Source organism: Hippopotamus amphibius, chromosome 10, assembly GCF_030028045.1.
Source record: "Hippopotamus amphibius kiboko isolate mHipAmp2 chromosome 10, mHipAmp2.hap2, whole genome shotgun sequence".
Classification (NCBI taxonomy): domain Eukaryota; kingdom Metazoa; phylum Chordata; class Mammalia; order Artiodactyla; family Hippopotamidae; genus Hippopotamus; species Hippopotamus amphibius.
Genome location: NC_080195.1, coordinates 112,325,591 through 112,345,432, shown reverse-complemented (window position 1 = coordinate 112,345,432; position 19,842 = coordinate 112,325,591). Strand labels below are relative to the sequence as shown.

The 19,842-nt window shown below is 46.4% G+C and overlaps 1 protein-coding gene across 1 annotated transcript in view; it reads left to right on the top strand.

The window, feature by feature from the left end:
• The window catches only part of DSCAM (DS cell adhesion molecule), a 653,261-nt gene that overhangs the window by 479,078 nt on the left and 154,341 nt on the right, over positions 1-19,842 (top strand). Inside the window, exons 12-14 of the mRNA XM_057696448.1 lie at positions 12,267-12,463; positions 13,458-13,554; positions 14,163-14,291. Coding sequence (XP_057552431.1) covers positions 12,267-12,463; positions 13,458-13,554; positions 14,163-14,291 — 423 coding nt within the window. The remainder of the gene's footprint in view (positions 1-12,266; positions 12,464-13,457; positions 13,555-14,162; positions 14,292-19,842) is intronic.

Here is a 19,842-nt window from a genome sequence, read left to right as displayed (position 1 = left end):
CTGGAAGCTGTGGGGTCCCTGCCTCTGGTCTCCAGCTTGGGTGTTGGGGCCGACCTGCTACCAGTCCTTGGCTCCCCCCCCCAACCCCACCCCCCACCACCTCTGTTCTGACCACGTGGAGGTGTTACTGAGTCCAAGCTCACTCTGCTCACACCATGACAGGCCAATGAATCGGAGACAAGGTATTGAGACAAGGAATAAGACTTTATTTGGAAAGCCGGCAGACCGAGAAGATGGCAGACTAGTGTCTCCAAAAAAACCATCTTATTGGGGTCTGGATGCCAGTTTATTTTATAGAATCAGAGAGGGAGAGGCTGTGAGGAAGTAAAGTAAAAGGGCAGAATAGAGAAGGAGAGGCTGTGAGGAAGTAAAGTGAAAGGGCCATCAGTCTTACAAAAGTTCTCCGGGAATGACCAGCCTTGGTGAGGGGATATGTTAATTTCAGCCATCTGCACAGGTGGGCAGGGCAGGTTATCTGCCTGTGAGCTGAACAGAGGCACTTGAGTTCAACATTCAGGCAGAAGGTCAGGGTTCCCTGAGGTAGGCCATCATGTATGATTACAATTACAAAAGCAACAAAAAGCAAACGTTGAAGTCAAAGAAACAGATCTAACATGGAGTCTGATTCAGCTCTACATGATAACAGAGGGACTCTGAGGGGGTCCCTAGGATACAGGTCTCTGCTGCTCAAACACGGGACGTCCTGGGCATTCGGGAAGATTGGCTGCCTCTATGGGAATCCTTATCGATGACAATAATGATGGTTTTAGAATAGGACTCATTAAAGTCAGATCCTGGGTGACTCTTGCATCTGGGCCTTTGATGCCCATTCTTCTTCTCTGATTTTCTCTTTTCTTCTCTGTAAAATGAAGGGATTGAACCAGACTATCTTGACAGGCATGTTGTCTAGTTGTGGCTTATCCAGGACATCTGATATTTCCTTTTGTTTCTTTCTCAGTGGTCTTTTCAGTTTTGTATTATTGGTAGAGTCATGAAAACAGGAGTGTAAAGTTTGGAAATAATCTTTCTTATCAGTGATTTATTATTATAAGTTTTTAATTTTCTCTGTACCCTTGTGTTGAAAAATCGACATGTGCGTCCATTTATTGCTAAATTCCTGTCTAAACTTTCAGTGTTGTGTTGTTCATTATTTGAAGGGTTTATGATTACGAATAAGGTTAGTTATTGCTCTTAGGTAAACTCACCACCTTCTCTGTGATTCTGGCAAGATGGGAACACCCTTTACAGTCATTCACGTAATGGCACACCCTCCTAGGTAGTGTTCCAGTAAATTCTTAAATGTTAAACAACTAGCTGTTGGGGGTAGAGGGAGGGGGAAAAGCCCTGATTTCTAGCATTTGTCAATTTCAGTGGTGTAAATCCTCCCACCAGGGCCAATTCCAGGCTAAAGAGATGGCCTCACTGCACTGCAGCGTTGATCTCCACGTGCAGAATCGCCCCTCCCTGGTTGGGGGCAGTGGCTCCACTGTACCACTCCATCTTCACGCTGCGAGAAAGTAGGTCAGGTGGGCCTCCCTTAAACCGTAAGCATGCAGATTTGTTGAACATTAAGGTGCTGTTAGGTGATATCCTGGTTTATGAAGAAAATGTATGAACTGGTATATAACGAAATAAAACAGCACTCTCTTTAGTGGGCGATTTTGCAGGAGACGCACAAAGCAAGCAATCTTTGAACAAAGCCCTCTTGGTCTGGATTTCCTTCGCTGCAGCTAGCAGGCTGCCCGGCCTCCCCCTGGTGCTCCTCCCCGTTACATTACCCCATCCATTCGTTATGCTTCAGAGACCCTCGCAGAAAGCCCTGCTCCACTGACATGCTGTCATCTCTCAGCACCATGACTGTGACAAGGGAGAAGCTCTCGCCTTCAAACATTAGCATGGCAAAGAGTCGTGATAATGATCTCTTTTAAAAATTCTTTTGACCATTTCTTTCAAGGGCTGAAAACACTTGGGTGGGACAGAACATGGGCTTCTCAGGCTATTTCTGACTATTCACTAGAACTGAAATACCCATTTTGGTGGGACACTCCTCCAAAGGAGAAATATGAGTTTAAAAAAAAAGAAAAAGAAGGATTTTTTGCAAAGTAAGATGGATAAACTATAAGCCAGAGGGCCAGGAGTTAGTCGAGGCACTTCTCCCAAGTAGAACACAATAAAGCTTTCCATTCGTAAGAGAAGGAAAGTGCAGAAAACAAGCAAGCCCTCCAAGCAATGCTGCATTTTCTTGGAGACCAGTAATGTGTTCCTCTAATTGGATGTTTCAAAGTGATAGGAGATTACATTCCAGCCTTCACAATGCATTTGCTCCCCTGCCATAGCAGCTCATAAGGTAGGTGCAGAATTGTTTCACTCTCATTGGAATATAGAGAACCGAGAGTGATAAAATACCCCACACTTGGGAAATGGTCATACTCACCATGTCCTCACAGGAAATCTATTTTTTCATACTCTGCCATTTTACAAATTTCTTTCTTTTTTTTCTTTTTTTAGCAAATAGCACACACTAAGTCCTCTATGCAACCTTTAGATGCCCATGACACTGAAGGCATTTGTGTGGCTTAATTTCCAGAACACAGCTTTGCCACCAGGGTTTCTCTATTCTCTGCTCAGCACAGGGGGTTGTAGGAATTGGCTCTTTAGTGGAGAGACCAGGGGGCCACCTTCCAAAGCTAAATTGTATGGGGGTTTCATGTCCTCTAGCTTCGATAGGAAGAATGAGAAGTAAATATTTTCTTTTTCTTGGGCCTGCAAAAGATGGATTCACAGTTTTGCAACTGAGGTCACTTTTGGTGGCTTTGGGATCTTTCATTATCATGACTTAGCCCTCCACCTTTATGAGAAAGAAATCTTGGTTAGTGGGTTTGGGGCCAAAGAAGATATCTTTAGTAAAGAAGCCTCATGAAGAAAATGCGCCCACCTCTTTTCATGGCTTGACAATGCATTTCTTTTTGGTGTTGAATAATATTACCTTGTCTGGCTATACCACAGTATATTTATTCATTCATCTACTGAAGGATATCTTAGTTGCTTCCAAGTTTTGGCAATTATGAATAAAATTCTTGTAAACATCTACAAAAAAAAAAAAAAAAAAAAAAGATGATGTGCCCAAAGGCCTGAGTGGACCACAGCCCCCAAGTCAAAACCCACATTCACATTCACGTCTCATCTGAAGACCCCGCCTCCCCTGGGGCATGAGGAAATCCCTGCCCCTAGATACACAGAGACACCATGGACCTGTGCTCATGTAACACCGGCTGCAGGCTGGCTGCCTTTATCCTCTCAACAAGCATTATTTCCATTTGACGAAAACCCATACTAAGGCACAGAGTGGTTAAGTGACTGTCTAGGGCCACACAGTGCCACGTTAAGGATTCAGATGCAGGCAACCATGTGATACAGGCTTAGACAACCCAACCGATCAACCCACAAGTATTCAGCTGGAGGCTGCTTTGGAAGCTGTGTGAGTGGCACACTACATCCATCCCTGCGGAGCCAGCCGAGAAAAGTTGTTTTTCCAATACAGAATATATGCCATATTTTCCCAAATAGTCTAGACCTATGGTTAGGGTCAGCTCAAAATAATTCTCAGTCTCCAATTATAGAAAAATTCAAAATAATAATGGATAAAAAATAGTTTAATTTTCTGTCATGTAAACTCTTTTTCTGGAGCAAGGCAGGCAGGCTAGGCTTGGGATGATAGCTTCAGGGTGTCATCAGAGACCCAAACTCCCATCTTCAAAGTCACCTCCTGATCCAAGATGGCTGCTGATGCTCCAGCTATCGGGTCCTGATTTCAGGCTGGCACAGGAGGAGACAGAGGAAGTTTAAAGGGATTCCAACCAGCTGAGCATGCCTTCCAGAAGTTCTAGATACATCATTGCATCGATCTCGGTCATATGGCAATACCTGGCTATAAGAAAGGCACTTAAATACATTCTTTTAATCAGCTATAGATTTTTTTTTAGATCTTTATTGGTGTATAGTTGGTTTAAAATGTTGTGTTAATTTCTGCTGTACAACAAAGTGAATCAGCTATATTTACACATATATCCCCACATCCCCTTCCTCTTGAGCCTCCCTATCCCACCCTTCTAGGTCGTCACAAAGCATCGAGTTGATCTCCCTGTGCTATGCAGCAGCTTCACACTAGCTATCGATTTTACATTTGGTAGTGTATATATGTCAATGCTACTCTCTCACTACATCCCAGCTTCCCCTCCTCATTCCTCATGTCCTCAAGTCCATTCTCTACATCTGCATCTTTATTCTTGCCCTGCCACTGAGTTCATCAGTACTTTTTTTTTTTTTTTTTAGATTCTATATATATGCATTAGCATACGGTATTTGTTTTTCTCTTTCTGGCTTACTTCACTCTGCATGACAGTCTCTAGGTCCATCCACCTCACTACAAATAACCCAATTTCATTCCTTTTTATGGCTGAGTAATATTCCATCGTATATATGTGCCACATCTTCTTTATCCATTCATCTGTCAATGGGCATTTAGATTTCTTATAATGTCTCCTGTTAAAAACTGGGGAAAGAAAAACATGGGCTTGAGGAGGCAACTGAAAATATCTGCTCAAGGTTAACAGTTCACACCTACTGTTAGAGTTTAAGGCGCCCCCAAAATAATACCCCTGAGTTCAGAGTCAAGCAAAGGATAGACGCAGGAATAGGGTAGTCTGATATGAGCCTTCTGGAGAATGTGGGTTTGCAAACCCTATATCTAGAATTAGGGAGAGTTAACCACCCAGCCCATGACCAGCTCAGAGGCGCACAGCACCCCTCTTACTCAGACACATCCTCTTTCATTACGGGAAATTTGCAGATCAGACCCACGCACCTCTGAAAACAGATAACCCGAAGGGACTGGGCCTCACTGTCAGTTCCTCCCCAGCTCTCACATCACGTAAGTCACTGCCCCGCCATGCAGGAGAGAGGTCAGGAGTGCTGTTCTGATGGAAGGTCCCTCCACTTTGGAAGCATAAGAAGCAAGGGGCGTGTCCCTAAACAAACCACCTATGTGTTCTGGCTGTTGGGACTCCACTTCTTTACAATGTTCCTCTTACTTTACTTCTGGTCTGTAAACTCTTCTGCATGTACCCAGTGGTGTACTAGTAAACATTTAACATCCAGATCTCAAAAAACAAGTATAAATAATAACAAAATATGTAATATTAGGTACCATCAATTCCACATAGCCAGTTCAGTCTCACCGAGTACTTTCATTGCTTTTCAATGAACTTTTGTGTCTGTAGCACCCCTGTGGCACCCTGCAGCTGATGAGCCAGTGCTCCAATGTGAAGTGTGGTTGGTACGTGTGTTTATAGTAACAAGATGAAAGTGAGATAGCAGAGACTTATATACGAATTTCATTCATTTGCCATTGGTGCGAGTGATTCTTGGCTGAATCAGATGAACCAGGCTTCTTTGCTGACTCGTTCATACTAGAAGAATTGCTTCCCTGTATTTAGGGCTGTGCACCATGCTGCGGCCTCAGATATTTAGTGTTCATTATCAACTTTTTCCTCCACCTCCTTCTGAAATCCCGGCAACCAATAAAACAGTAAACCAGGTCATGAACTGTAGCCTCTTCAGACGTGGACACAAGCTGACTCTTTATCTTCCAAGTCGCACGGTGTCCCTGTATGTTGATTCCACACAAACCCACACTCTGCCTGAGATTCTGGACAAGCCCACCCAGGGCCCCAAATCCCTGCAGCCCTGGGCATTTCTGATAGGGTCACTACCCTCCACTGCATTTAAGATGCAGAAGCCTCCAGCCAGCATTACACATCTCCCCACCTACACACCTTGGCTTAGTCCCTCATGCTCCCAACACGCCCACATTTCAGCATCAGTTAGGATGAGACCCACAGTCATCATCACAGCCCGCCCCCCCCCGGGGCAAAGCAGCAGAGAGACTCCCTGCTTTAAACTCAAAATAGGGAAAACAGTATGGAGATTTCTAAAAGCAGAACTACCATATGACCCAGCAATCCCACTCCTGGGTCTAATTCCAAAAAAATCAAAACCACTAATTCAAAAACAGACATGCACCCTGTGCTCACAGCAGCATTATTTACAGTTCCCAAGGTATGGAAGCAACCTAAGTGTCCATCAACAGATGGATGGATAAAGAAGATGTGGTACATATATACAATGGAATGTTACTCAGCCATAAAAAAGAATGAAATTTTTCCATTTGCAGTGACTTGGATGGACATGGAAGGCATTATGCTAAGTGAAATAAATCAGACAGAGAAAGACAAATGCTGCATGACATCACTTATATGTGGAATCTAAAAAACACAATAAACTAGTGAACAAAACAAAAAAGAAGCAGACTTACAGATATAGAGAATAAACTAGTGGTTACCGGTGGGGAGAGGGGAGATAGGAGACTAAAGACAGGGACAGGAGATTTAAAAAAGGGTTATTATGGGATTATATGAAATCGTGTGTTTGAAACTTTTGAAAATTGTAAAGCAGTATAGAATTTAAAGAATCTTTCATTCAATAAAAAAGAAAAAAACAGAAAAAACAAAAATAAAAAATAAAAACAGGGAATTCCCTGGTGATCTAGTGGTTAGGACTCCACACTCTCACTGCCAAGGGCCTGGATTCAATCCCTGGTCGGGAAGCTAAGATCCCGCAAGCTACGTGGCATCGCCAATTTTTAGAAATTAAATAAACATACAAAATATTCCTAAACATGGATATACATCAAAATGAAAATGAATATTTTGTCACCTAGGTGTCTTCCTCAGCAATGAGTTGTCCATCGTGGGTTAGACAATAGAAACTGTCCTGTTCTTGGATACATTAATTAACTTTCCCATTTCCTTCCATATTTTTGGCCCCCAGTTTTATCCGATGAATCTTACCATAGAAAACCTGTTCCTGTCTTTAAAAGATGAACTGATTGTAGAAGCAAAAGAAAGCATCTTGAGATTCTCAAATAATTTGCCTCCTTACAACATAATTTTTTAATTAAAAAGTCAACCGTGCTTCAAATTTATAAGTAATTTTACAACATATACAAATAGGGAGCTTGCCATTATCATGGAAAAGGATTTTTCACCAGGAACAATTACCCTGACTCAAGCTCTCATGCATTCCTGAGTACGCCCAGAGGAGCTGGTACCCACTGCTAAATACGTCCTTCCAAGGGCAGTGGCCTGCTGTCAGTAGCAGTGTCAACAGCTGTCCCTCCAAATCCCTCATGGGAAAATGACAGCACCACCTTCATTTCCGGTATATTTTTCAAAAGAAGACCTTCAGGGATGCTTATACAGAGATGTTGAGTCCCTGAGCACAGAGTAAATCATCCACAGAGCTGACTTCTCCTACCCTCATGGACACTTAAAATATTCTTATTAACCATTTTGGAAAGAAATCTTCTGATGTATTTTAAATGGTTTTAAAGCAACCACACCAAGCTAGTTTAACATATTCTAATGGTTCAGGAACATCATTTAAAAACCCACAATGATGGACCTCTGGAGGACCCAAAAAGAGGGGTGGCCGAGATGAGTGTGGGGTGAGGGGAGGAGGGACACCGTGATTGCTGGACTCAAGTGGCCCCACATCACCACGTGTCCTGAGGTTCATGCTATCCAGTGCTGTCCCGCCCCCTCCCTTGTGTCAGCTCTTTCATTCCCTTTCATTGGTGGTCCCAACCCTGGCAGCCTGCTGCCACTATCTCCAAGGGTGGGTTTCCATCGGCCATGGTTAGGAAAGTGACTTGACCGCAGTCATGTGTCCTGCTTGTAAATATTAAACAGAGGTCATCTGGGGCTTTCTCCTTTTGCTAAAACATTTGCATTTTGTAAATTTGGGGGGGTATTTGGGGTTCTTAGGCATGATACATAATTGCTTCAATTTTTCATAAATATAAAGAAAATTCTGAATCCACATTTAAAGGAACACTGAAGAACTTCACAGATTGGCCTGGTCTCTCCCCATCACCCCATTCAGGAAAGTGGTCCCAAGCATCACAGTGCACTGGGCAAGCTGGGCTCACACACAGGTTGGGTCCATGCAACAGGGCAGGTGTGCCCTGTGGCCCCAGGCACAGATGTCCAAAGCTCCTGTCCAGTTACCCCTTGGTCAGGCTGTGAGGTTTCTCTTTCGGCTCTCCATCCACACATAAGACATCCAAATTCCACACCCCTTGTTCAAAAGGGTCCAGTAGCAGCCAGAACTGCTTGATGATGGATAATGCAAAGATAAAGGCAGGAGGAGGGAGATGGGAGAAGTGGTCCACTCTGCTCCCTGCTCCTCTTGGAGCATCACCCTGGCCTCCTCTGCTGTGAGAGACTTTCTTGAAGAGGGTGCCATGCCTCCCTTGGCCCTACCAGTGGTGTGCTTACCAGCCTCCTCTGCTGGGGCCCCACAGTTGGCGGCTATCTGGACCAGACCATGGCTCTTTCATGTGGGGCTGTTGAATTCCCAGGGCTTTAGATCCTGCCCTCAGCAAGGAGGAGATCTGGGGAAGGAACCATCATCCTGGGTTCACAGGCCAGTAGACCCTTCTCATGCTACTATACAAGCTGCTCTGGAAGCCTCCTGCCTTCAAGATCTCAGAGGAGGAACAGCTCCAGTTCTCCCAGGTGGCAGACATCTCCCTCTCCTAGAACCTTCCGCACCATCCTCAGCTCCTCTGTAGTGGAAGCACCGTGGTGGCCCCGGGGCATCCACAGCCAGGAAACACCAAGCTGGCGCAGAATATGCCAGCTCGCCTTCTTGCAGCTTCATCCAATCTCAAGTCTTAGAGCCCCTCCATTCATTCTGGTGCGAGGTGGGGCAGGAGGGGAACCACTGCAAGAAGGACCTCGATCCTTGTCTTCTTTGAAGAAAGAATCCAGCAAAGAGAGCTAGATTGTGAAATAGAGACAGTGTTTATTAGAAGCAAGGTACATGTGGAAGAGCACACAGGTGAACCTGGAGTGAGTTGCACACAATAGGGGCGGCTTAGGTTGCTTATGTGGGGGCAGCTTTCTGGGTTGTCTCTGGCCAATCATCTCGAAGTGTCTGCAGGAGACTGGCTGCAGCTACTCAGCCTGGGGCCTGTCTCCTACCTCATCATCACGTGGTTGAAGGGGACCATTCCGTGCTCAGTCTCCTTACATAGAGATTGCAAGATGGTGGCGCCACTTGGGAAAATAGTGTGGCAGTTTCCCAAAGTGCTAAACACAGAATCACCTTGTGACCCAGTTGTACCACTCCTAGCAACCTACCTGGAAAAAATAAAAATATAAGTCAGCACAACAACGTGTACACAAATGTTTGCAGTATTTGTAAAATGCGAAAAGTGGAAACTACTCAAACGTATACCAACTGGTGAATGAATGAACAAAATGTAGTCTATCCATGCAGTGGAATGCCATTCAGTAACGAAAAGGAACAAAAGTACTGGGTACACACTGTAGTATGGGTGAACCTTGAAAACATGCACAGTGAAAAAAATCCAGAAAGCTAGAGACAAAAACAATTTACTGTAGGATCCTATTTGTAGGAAATGTCCAGAAAAGGCAAATCCAGAGGGACAGAATGTGCATTAGTGGTTGCCTAGGACAGGGCTGGGAAAGGAAAGGAACCATAAAAGGGCAGGAGGAATCTTTTGGGGGGATGTAAATGTGTATGTGTATGTGTGTGTGTGTGTAATGTAAATACACTTGTCTGGGGTTGAATAGTGCCTCCTCAAAATTCATGTCCACCAGGAAGCTCAGAATATGACCTTATGTGGAAATAGGATCTTTGCAGATATAATTAGTTAAGATGAAGTCATACTGAATGAAAACGGGTCTTAAGTCCAATGCCTGGTGTCCTTACAAGAAATCTGTGTGAAGACACAGAGAAATATTCAAAACAAGAGCCCATGTGAAGATGAGATCAGAGACTGGAACAAAGCTGACACAAGCCAAGGAACACCTAGGGCCTCCCAAAAGTGGAAGAGGCAAGGAAAGATTCTTCTCTAGAGCCCTTGGAGGGAACGCCGTTCTCACATCACCTTATTTTGGACTAGCCTCCAGAACCCTGAGAATACTTTTCTGTTGTAGGCCACCCGGCCTGTGGTAATTTGCTCCGGCCACCCTAGGAAATGAAGACAATACTAAAACCCACTCGATTGTACGCTTAAAGCAGGTGAATTTTGTGATGTGTCATTTACATCTCAGTAAAGTTGTTAATAAAATTGATTTTGTTCTTAAATAGGCCAGGGGAAGAGAGGGATCAGGACCAGAGTTTGGGGCTGGTGGAGCCAGTTCTGCCCATTCTTAGATACGCGGAAAGAGGAATCTCACCATGGTTGTAGGTGGCGTTCTTTAAAATATGGGACTCGCGGTGCTTCTTCTCCTAGGTTCCAAACTGTCCACTCCACATCTTGTTACCTCTGCTACACCCACTGACTGGAGAGAAACTTCACAGTGCAGGGTCCTCCATGGGCTCCAGGCTATGAAACGGGTACCTCCCTGGCTTCTTGTACGTCCCAAACCCCTCCAACCAGCAGCAGGGAAGACATGCCCAGTGCTTGCCGGTCTCAGGAGAAGGCCCAGTGTTTCTGCAGTGACGTGCCCAGGGAGGGAACACTGGAGGGCCCTGAGGTGGGCAATAAGGAGCCTAGTGTGAGCTTGACCTTATACATGAGGGAAGGTCCTTCTTCCTGTGATTGGGAAAATGAGGTTAAATAATGGAGAAAATATAAATTTGTTTTAGTTACTTTTCAAATGTTCCTGGTCATTTTTGATAGCATCTTGTCCTTTTCTTCTGTTTTAAAAATATCTTTAAACATTCTATGTATAATTATTTCAGGGTCTGTATCTGGTAATTCTAGCCTCTGAAGTCCTTGGAGGGCTGATTCTTAATGAGAGTAGCTTGTTTCTTCATGTGTTTTATATTTTTGTTTTGTGAGCTCATGTTTAGTGAAGTTTCATCTGGGAGAATCTCAGTGGGCCTGGATGGAGGGCCCAGCCCTCTAAAGTGTGTTTGTGTTTGCTTTTGCTGGATGCCTCAGGCCTGTTACCAAACTAGGGTGACCATCATATTAATCCTTGAGCAGGAATTTTACTCCAAACCTATGTGGACTCAGACCAGCCACAAATTCTCAGGGGAGATAGTTTTCCTCCATTCACAACACAAGCCAAGGCAGTTTTCTTCTCCCTTTGCCATCGTGGAGTCTTATTAATTGATTGATTTGGTGATAGAGTTGCCCCAAAGATAGGTTTGCCCCTTTGAGAAGCCTGGTTTGGAGGCATCACTTTTAGCTCCTTCCTCTCAGGTAGTCAAAACACCAGCATCGTAATACCTGGGGCCCTTCAACCTTCGCTTTTGTCTCTGGCTCGTGGGTTTTCTCTCACTTTCTTATAAGCTTAGCATGCATTTAAAAGGTGTTTGTCATATGCTGTCCAGCATTTCTGGGTGGTTGGTGCAATGGGTGTGGGGCCTCATGTCTCCTGGCACATTGCCCAGGATGGGCGTCTATAGATGGATTCTGAGGCGGAAAGAGGGAACTTGACAAGTTTCGCAAATAAAGTTTCCTGTTCTCTCAGTGCGCTGGAGTGAGATTCCCTGCTATAAACTACGGGAGAAGGATAGGTCCAGGGTTCCACGTGACTGTAACGGTTTGCGCCAACTGTGGGATGGGGTGTCGAGAGGTAACTTCAAGCATTGGTTAGCAGCAATCAGGGCTCCTCCTCTGTGGACTAACAAGGTTTCATTCCCATCATTGACGAGGAGAGTTAGACACGTAGGGGATTACCAAAGGGGGTGTGTGATTCTCAATGGAAGCCCCCTTTCCCGTCCAACAAGCAAGTCACATCATTGTCCTGTGTGTTCTACTGGACGTGGGTCTGCCCTCCCCAGGGATTGGGAGAGAGCAACCCCCCCTGAATGTGAAACCACAGGGCAGTTTCTGCTTAGGGCTCATTTGGTCCCGTTTCCTTTTTCTGCCACCTTCCAACTGTTTTGATCATGATTCTTGCTCAGCAGTTTCTTGAATGCATTTCATTGCAAAGAAACACCTCCTTGGGACTTCCCTGGAGGCCCAGTGGTCAGGACTCTGAGCTTCCACTGTCAGGGGCCTAGATTCCATGATCCCTGGTCAGGGGAACTAAGATCCCACAAGCCGGGCAGTGCGGCCAAAAAGAAAAGAGAAAAAGAAAAAGAAACTGAGCAGCGTGTTAAGGTGGGGGAAGCTGAGAACCCTGCTTTGTGAGTAAGTTGTGTCGTTTTTGGGTTTTCAGTTCCTGCGATGATTACGTCCTATCCAAACACCACCCTGGCTACTCAGGGTCAAAAGAAAGAAATGAGCTGCACGGCCCATGGCGAGAAGCCCATCATCGTCCGTTGGGAGAAGGAGGACCGAATCATTAACCCTGAAATGGCCCGTTATCTCGTGTCCACCAAGGAGGTGGGAGAGGAGGTGATTTCTACTCTACAGGTAAAAGCACGACAAACACGGCAGATGAGAAGCTACCCTCGCGGGCAGGATAAGCCCATCCTTTCACATAAGTGGGTGCGTGTGGGTGGCAAATAGCCAGTCATCTTTGGAAATGTTTATGGAGCACTCTCTCTCCCCCTTCACGTAACAGAGCTGCTGAGTAGCCTGCAAAAGTAGGGCTTTACTGTACGTGGTTAAGAGTAAAATCACTGGGAATCTAGCAGGGAATCCAACTGTAATAATAAAAGAAGAGAGAAACATGTCTTTTAATGACACTTAATCCTGGCAGAATGACAGCCTATGTTGTGCACATGTTTTAACTTCCTGTAAAAAGAAAAATTAGATGGGCTCTGGGACAAAAAAATATTATAAGGAAAAAAATTTGCTCCTTTGGAAAAACCCAACCCAATATAAAGATGTATTGCAGCCTCTTATAATTTTTAGCACCAGTGGTAGTTAACTGCATGATTCGTTTCATGTGGGGGAGAAATGATGCTGTTGGACACACGGGGGGAAAAAGCCCTGTGTTTGGAACGCTGATATTGATTCACTCCCAGGGTCCAATCCTGGAGTCCTAGGAGACCAAACCTTTATTGCAGTGTTTATAGATCTGTTTTTTTTAGGCCGGGTTTCTCTGAATGCTTTAAAAATTCACCATGAGATTAAAAAAAAAAAGTATGTGTGGAATATATATCAACCTGACCATGACATCCTAAATGAATTACACGTCCATTCTAACAAGCGGGCAGATAACGTGGACCTGGACCATGTATATTGACTCTGTCCATCTGCACGTTCACAATTGTGCTGGAATAACTGACTCTCAGAATTGTGTCCCTGTGTCCGTGTGTGTTGGTGAGTGTGTTTATGTGTGTGCTTGGAGCTGGGAGGAGGATAAGGGTGGAGAGAAGACCTTTATAACCTAAAGCCCTTTGAGTTGTTCTCTCGCTGCGTTCCACTGGGTAAGATGGATTTCTCTCTGCTTTACACATAGATTTTGCCAACAGTAAGAGAAGATTCTGGCTTCTTCTCCTGTCATGCTATCAATTCTTATGGGGAGGACCGTGGAATAATTCAGCTCACGGTGCAAGGTAGGGCGGACACAGCCTAGGGCGAGAATCACAGCTGTTTTAGGACAGTAAGTGTGTGCCCAGGCTCGGGCATCCGTGTGGTCTCAGCTTGACATGTCACACTTCCAAGTCCTCAGCAAATTTGGAATCTGTACAAAGTTGATGCTAAAGCAGCGTTTTGCAGCTCTCATGATTACGTCAAGGTGCAGCCCCAAAACACAGGGAACAAAGTCCGTAAAGGACTTGGGTCAGATGACTGGGCAGCCCTGATAGTGTGCCTTTCTTGCTCACTTTTAGGGATCCTTATACTGGACGATCTGAATGAAAGTTTAATATTTGGGGCCAAAATAGTTTTTGAGTAAATAGATCCCAAGCCAGGCCAGAAGAGTGACATTTAAATCTCCCAGGTTTGGTCCAGCTTTATAAGAGTTATAAAAATTGGAAGATTTGGAAAAATGAAACTTTTCCATCCCAAAATTGGATGGGAAAAAAAAAAATTACTTCCATGGTAAAAAAACGCCTGCCCATGTCATGCTGACAAAGCTTTTGTGAGTCACTCAGCTTTTCCATCAGCGTCCTATGTCTGAACGATGTCTGAACTAATCCCGGGCTTTCTGTTGACTGTACAGAGCCCCCAGACCCTCCCGAAATTGAGATCAAAGATGTGAAGGCACGCACGATTACCCTCAGGTGGACCATGGGATTTGATGGAAACAGCCCCATCACGGGCTATGATATTGAATGCAAAAATAAATCAGGTAAGTCCTTGATGTCCTCCAGCTTTATTTCCACTTCAAAAAGCCCTTTTATTGTTCGCCTTTTTAATGGATTTTACCCAGAAGAAAAACCTGGACTCTGGGAAACTCAGAGGGGGCTCTTTTTACCCATTTGTCTTTTTCCTTGCACGAGGTACACCCATGTTTCCTGTGGTGGGAGTGGCTTTGTGTCCAGATGGCTTCCTCAGGTTGGGTCAGCCCTGCCTTCTTTCTCTTTGAACCAGCAGGACCTCCATCTTGCTCCCTGTGGCCACTTTGGCACTGTGGCCAGTGATGGCCTACTGGCCACTGTCATTATTTTTTCTACCTCCCCAGCTTCCCTTTGCTTCCCTGGCATCTGAATCCCTGAGCGCCAGCTGTATTCGGTGTCTGTGGCCTCAGCTGAATGGTGGTGGTTTGTGCAGAAGGCTGTGTCTTGAGATGGGTGCTGACACCGCAGGGCCCTCCTGGATGTGCAGGGACAGGCCGATGGCAGGAACGCAGCCAAGCACCTCCTGTGCTTCTTCTGGGCCAGGAAGTGGCCAGCTTACTGAAAGCCCAGAAATAAAGCAGAGCCACCTGTCAGAAACCATGACAGGCCTGCCTCTTGATCGCCTTAAAGTGACAATGACAAGGCCTCTTGGAACATTGGGACCCATCAGGCCAAGGGTAGGGTACCACCGCTGGGGCTCCTGGTCTGGACTTGGACACAAAAGAGATGAGGAATTACAGCAGCTTCAGCACCTGAAGGGTGGACAAAATCTCAGAGGCCAGGAAAGTAGCCTTGTTTCTCACTTTCTGGGCATCGTGCGTTACTTCAGGGCACTCTGTCGTGACCTGTTTAGTATCTTTTGAGCTGAAGCTGGAGTAAAAAGTTAAGCTGGAGGCAGCTGGAAAGGCAGGTCGGGAGGGAGGAAATGTTTCAGAGCGACGGGCAAGGGGCAGAGGAGAAGAATGTGTGAGACAGGAGAGGAAGCACGTCCAGCAAAAGGCTAAGGGGTGGGGCTTAGGGAAAGCAATTGGTGGTTGTGAAAACAACTTGTATCAAACCAAGAACAGAGATCGTAGCAATAGTGCGTGAGGCTGGCATTAAGTCACAGGTTGGAAATGCTTAAGAAAAGACATCCGAAGAGGTGAGATGGCTCAGCTTGGTCCCTTGAGCTGCAACCAGAGACCTGGATGTGAGGTGATGATTACAAGGGACTGGAGGAAGCTTCCTGAGAGGAGCAGGGTGGCTGCGGTCACACTGTCCCCTGGGAACATGGCAGGTCCAGTGCAGGCAGGTGTGGGGCATGCCCAGTGAGCAAGCTGAGGGCAGTGCTGGCCCCAACAGGGATCTCTCAGGAATCAAGACCAGCAGGTTTGTCCAGGGCGGAGGGAAGGGAGGAGTCCTTGCCTTCCTTCTACAGAAATAAGGTCAGGATGGAACCCGAGATGGAGAAGTTCTGAGACCCAGGTCTTGAAGTAAAGGAAGCATTTCCTAGGAGAGGCAGGCGCGTTCTTGCGGAGAACAGCCTGGAAACTGATGGCAACAATGAGAGTTCGGCAGGAACCCAGACACACATGATGGAGACACTCTGCAGAGTGTCCAGGGGGAGGACAGACCGCCCCCCGCCCCCCAGCCTCTCTGGCCAGGCACTGACTGAAGGACTGTGGGTCTGGGAGCTGGTGCCCAGGTAGCCTCTCAGGGGAGCAGCTTGGTGCCTCCTCCTTCAGGGGATCAGTCATTTCCAGGTGCTGCTGAGGATCCAGTGGCTCCTCGAGGGGGTTGGGGTCCAGCCGGTCCTGGCTCAGCTGTGGCCCTGTCTCTTACCAGCTGTCCCCCCTCCCCTGCCATCCTCCTCTGTGAAAAGGGCTACCACAGCATCACCTGTGACAAGGGTGCCTCAAAGGCTGCCTCCCATCCCTGGACCATACAGTTTCTATGGTTATTTCCACCTGCTGCTTCAACCCCACTCCTGGTGTTACCTCCACAGGGACACACCCCTGGTCCACATTTGAGGCCAGGCCTCCCTCTATGTGCTCCTACAGTCTCTTTCTTTCCTTTCAAGACAGGTCCTGTCTCGTGTGAGCATGTATTTAACCTTGTGGGGTTTCGGCTTTCTTTTTTTTTTTTTTTTGAAATTTATCAAAAATTTATTTTACTGAATCTGGGTTTTGAGTCAAGTTAGAAAAGTTGTTCTCTATACTCTGGCCATGAAATAATTCAGTTTGTTTTCTTCTAGTGCTTTGTGTTGTTTCTTTCTCTCTCTTTTCAAAATTTCCATCTCCAATCCATTTGGAGTTTACTCTTGTGTATGTTGGAAGACATGGATCTAGTTTTATCTTTTCCAAAAGGAGTCTCCTGTTGCCCCAACATCATTTATTAAAAAGTCCACCTTTGCCCAGTGATTTCAGGTGCCACCTCATCACATACTAAGTTTCCGTATGTACTTTGACTCTATTTCTGGACTTTCTGTTCTATTCCATTGGTTTATCTATTAATGCACCAGTACCAGACCATTTTAATCACAGAGGTTTCATGTCTTAATATCTGATAAGGCTAATCCACCCTTGTAACTTTTCCTTTCTAGTGTTTTCTTAGTTTTCCATATATAACTTTAGGATCAATGTGTTTAGCTCCATAAAAACATGTTTTTGTTATTGTTAATGGGATCACATTAAATTTGCTAATTAGCTTATGGAGAACTGACTTTCTATGACGTTGTGGGTTGAACTGGTCCATCAAAAAATATGTGAAGTTCTGTCCCTGATACCGCAGAGTGTGACCTTGTTGGGGAATCGGGTCAGGGGGTTGTGACTGATGATCATCGTGTCACCCCCACGAGATCGGGAGCTGCTTGGGGTACCCTGAGCCCAACCCAATTCCCCTGGACCTAGCACAGGCCTAACGTGTGTCAGCACTCAACAGATATTTGGTGAATATTTATTGAGAAGGGATACATTTACAACCCACTGTCTGGCACATGGCAAACATATAATAGATTCAGCTTTTGCTATTACTCTAGCGTGCACCAAGATGCTTAGATGTAAAAGGCCTCTAGGACCATCTGTGCTTGTTAAACTGCTTGCTCCCCATTGAGAATCCTCAGGGTCTCCCACATCTCCTATAAGTTCCCCAAAGGCCAGGACTCCGACTCAGCGCTTCCCCAGCACCCAGCACAGTGCCTGCCACGTAAGGAGCGCTCGGCAATGCTTGCGGCATTAATTTACATGCAGCCCAAATCCAAGAATCACCTTTATTGCCAACAGCACTTTGAAATGTGTGAATTGACCGGACTGTATGCAATTAAAGCAGGAAAGCTCCTTCTCTGTGAAGCTGGGGATGGTCAGAATCAAGGGATGTATTTCCATCCTTCCTGCTCTACACACACACACACACACACACACACAGGGCCAAGCACGTGCCTAAGGTATTCTTGCAGCCCTGGAACCCGGCAGTCTGATGGTCAGAATGAGCACCATGGGGTCACTGGGGAAAAGCCCACAGACAGGCAGCCATGGCCTGAGGTCTGCACCAGGGCCCTCCAGGACTTCCATCACTTTCAGTCTGAAAGGCCTGGGAGGAAGGAGCGATCGGTCACCAGCAGGAATCACAGTCACTGATGTAGGAAAAGTGTTAGCACTTTCATGTGTTAGGTGCTACCTCAAAAAGTGTTGGGTGTATAAACAGTACAACCACAATTTAAGTGAGTGAAATGTATGGGCAGAGTGCATAGAAGACGGACCCCCCCAGTCACAAATTGAATGTCACCTCCTCCAGGAAGCCTTCCCTGACCACCCATTTTATGGCATGCCCCTTCTCTACTCATGGAGCATCCTGTACACCTTGGGACGTTTGGTGGGCTTGTGCCTGTTTATTTAATAGCTGTCTCCTGTGCTGAGTAGCTGTCCCTCTGAGGGATCTAGTGACTCCTCAGGGCAGGTACTACATCTGAGGAACCCTATGCTATGTCCCTACATCACCTACAGTGAGCAGCACACACACTAAACATATAAGAAACATTTGCTGACTGGTTGACTCTCAACCTGCGTTTTAGGCAATGAAATCATCCCCCTGAAAGATGCTTTCTTCCACTTTTTTGTTAATTTGCTCAGCACACAATGTATGATCATACGTCCCATTCCTAACAAAGCGGGTCCCTGCAAGCAGAGGCTCAGGCTATGCTTGAACAACCCCCGCAAAGCAAACGCAGCAGCCCGAGAAAGCAGGATTCTGCCCCCAGCCGGCCGGGGCTCTTAGACATTCTTACGTTTCTTGTACCTGAAGCCAACGGCCCTTTTCCCACCCCTAAACCCTTTTGTCAAATGACATCCCTTCCAGGATATGGAAATGGACGACACACCTTGATTTTCCATTTGCCAGGAAAAATAAAATATCCCAACTTCCTTTGTGTGTATCTCTAATGACCATCTGCTGGACCTCTCGTGCTGGTCGGGCCCATGGCAACACCCCTGGCGTCACGTGACGGGCACGGGCACAGTTACAAAGGAGCCCGCAACTCCCTTGTTTGGAATGTTCGACTTTCTTTACGTAGCCACAATCCCACCAGCTGCTTTGTCTGCCACATACTTGCTTCCTGGTGGCCACTGCTTCTCCTCCAGATGGACACCAAGAACCCCTCTCCATCCCCTTCCAGCCTCTTGTCCTGTGTGCACCACTGGGATCAGTCTGCGGTCCTCTGCGTCTACTTCCTTCCTCTCTTGGCAGGCAGCCTGCCCGTCCCCACGTCCCATCTGGGGTGCCCCTCTCCTTCTCCTCGGGCCTCACAGGTCACTGACCGCCTTAACACCTGGCACATTTCCCTCCCCCTCTCTTGGGCTCCCTTCCCCACTTCATCAGAGGATGCTCTCCATGGAGAACAGGGAGCAGAAGCGGCTTCCCCCGGGTCCCTCTGCCTCCCTCCTCTTACTGAACACAGCAGGTCTCCTTCTCTGAGCTGCCTCTTCATTTTACACCTTTTGTGGAATTTTGTCTCTCAGACTTTGGGCCACCGTCACTCTTTCAGGCCCCTAACAACTCTTCTTCAGATCAAGTCCACTCTCTTACACTTGTCCTTGACGATCTGCTGTCTGCCTGACTCAGTGTCTGACGCCCAAGCCGAACTCACCAGCGAGCACCCAGTACATCTACACTGCTCCTGGGGGTGCCCCCAGTCCTTCCCATGGGGAATACTTGTAATTTCAGAGGCAGGGATGCAACTCTGAACTTCATCATCTCCTTCATCACTGGTCTCTCTGGGGCACATCATGGAATCCTACCTACTTTTCCATCAGAAGCTTCTGACATCTCCTTTCTAAACCAAGGGACGGATCTGGCCGCGCACAGTTCTCCCACCCTCAGCTCCTGCAAACCCAGAGCGTGTACTGTCATTCTTGGCAAAGTTCCCCACCTTCCACCCGACCCAACTCTCCGCATTGCTCCTCCTTGTCAAGAAGCCAAGTCAAAAGTTCATCAGAGAGCTTCATCAAAGCACGTGACACTTCCAGCTGATGTCTGGAAAATTGAAATCCAGTCTCATCAGGCATCCTGCGGAGATCATGTGAAGGTCAC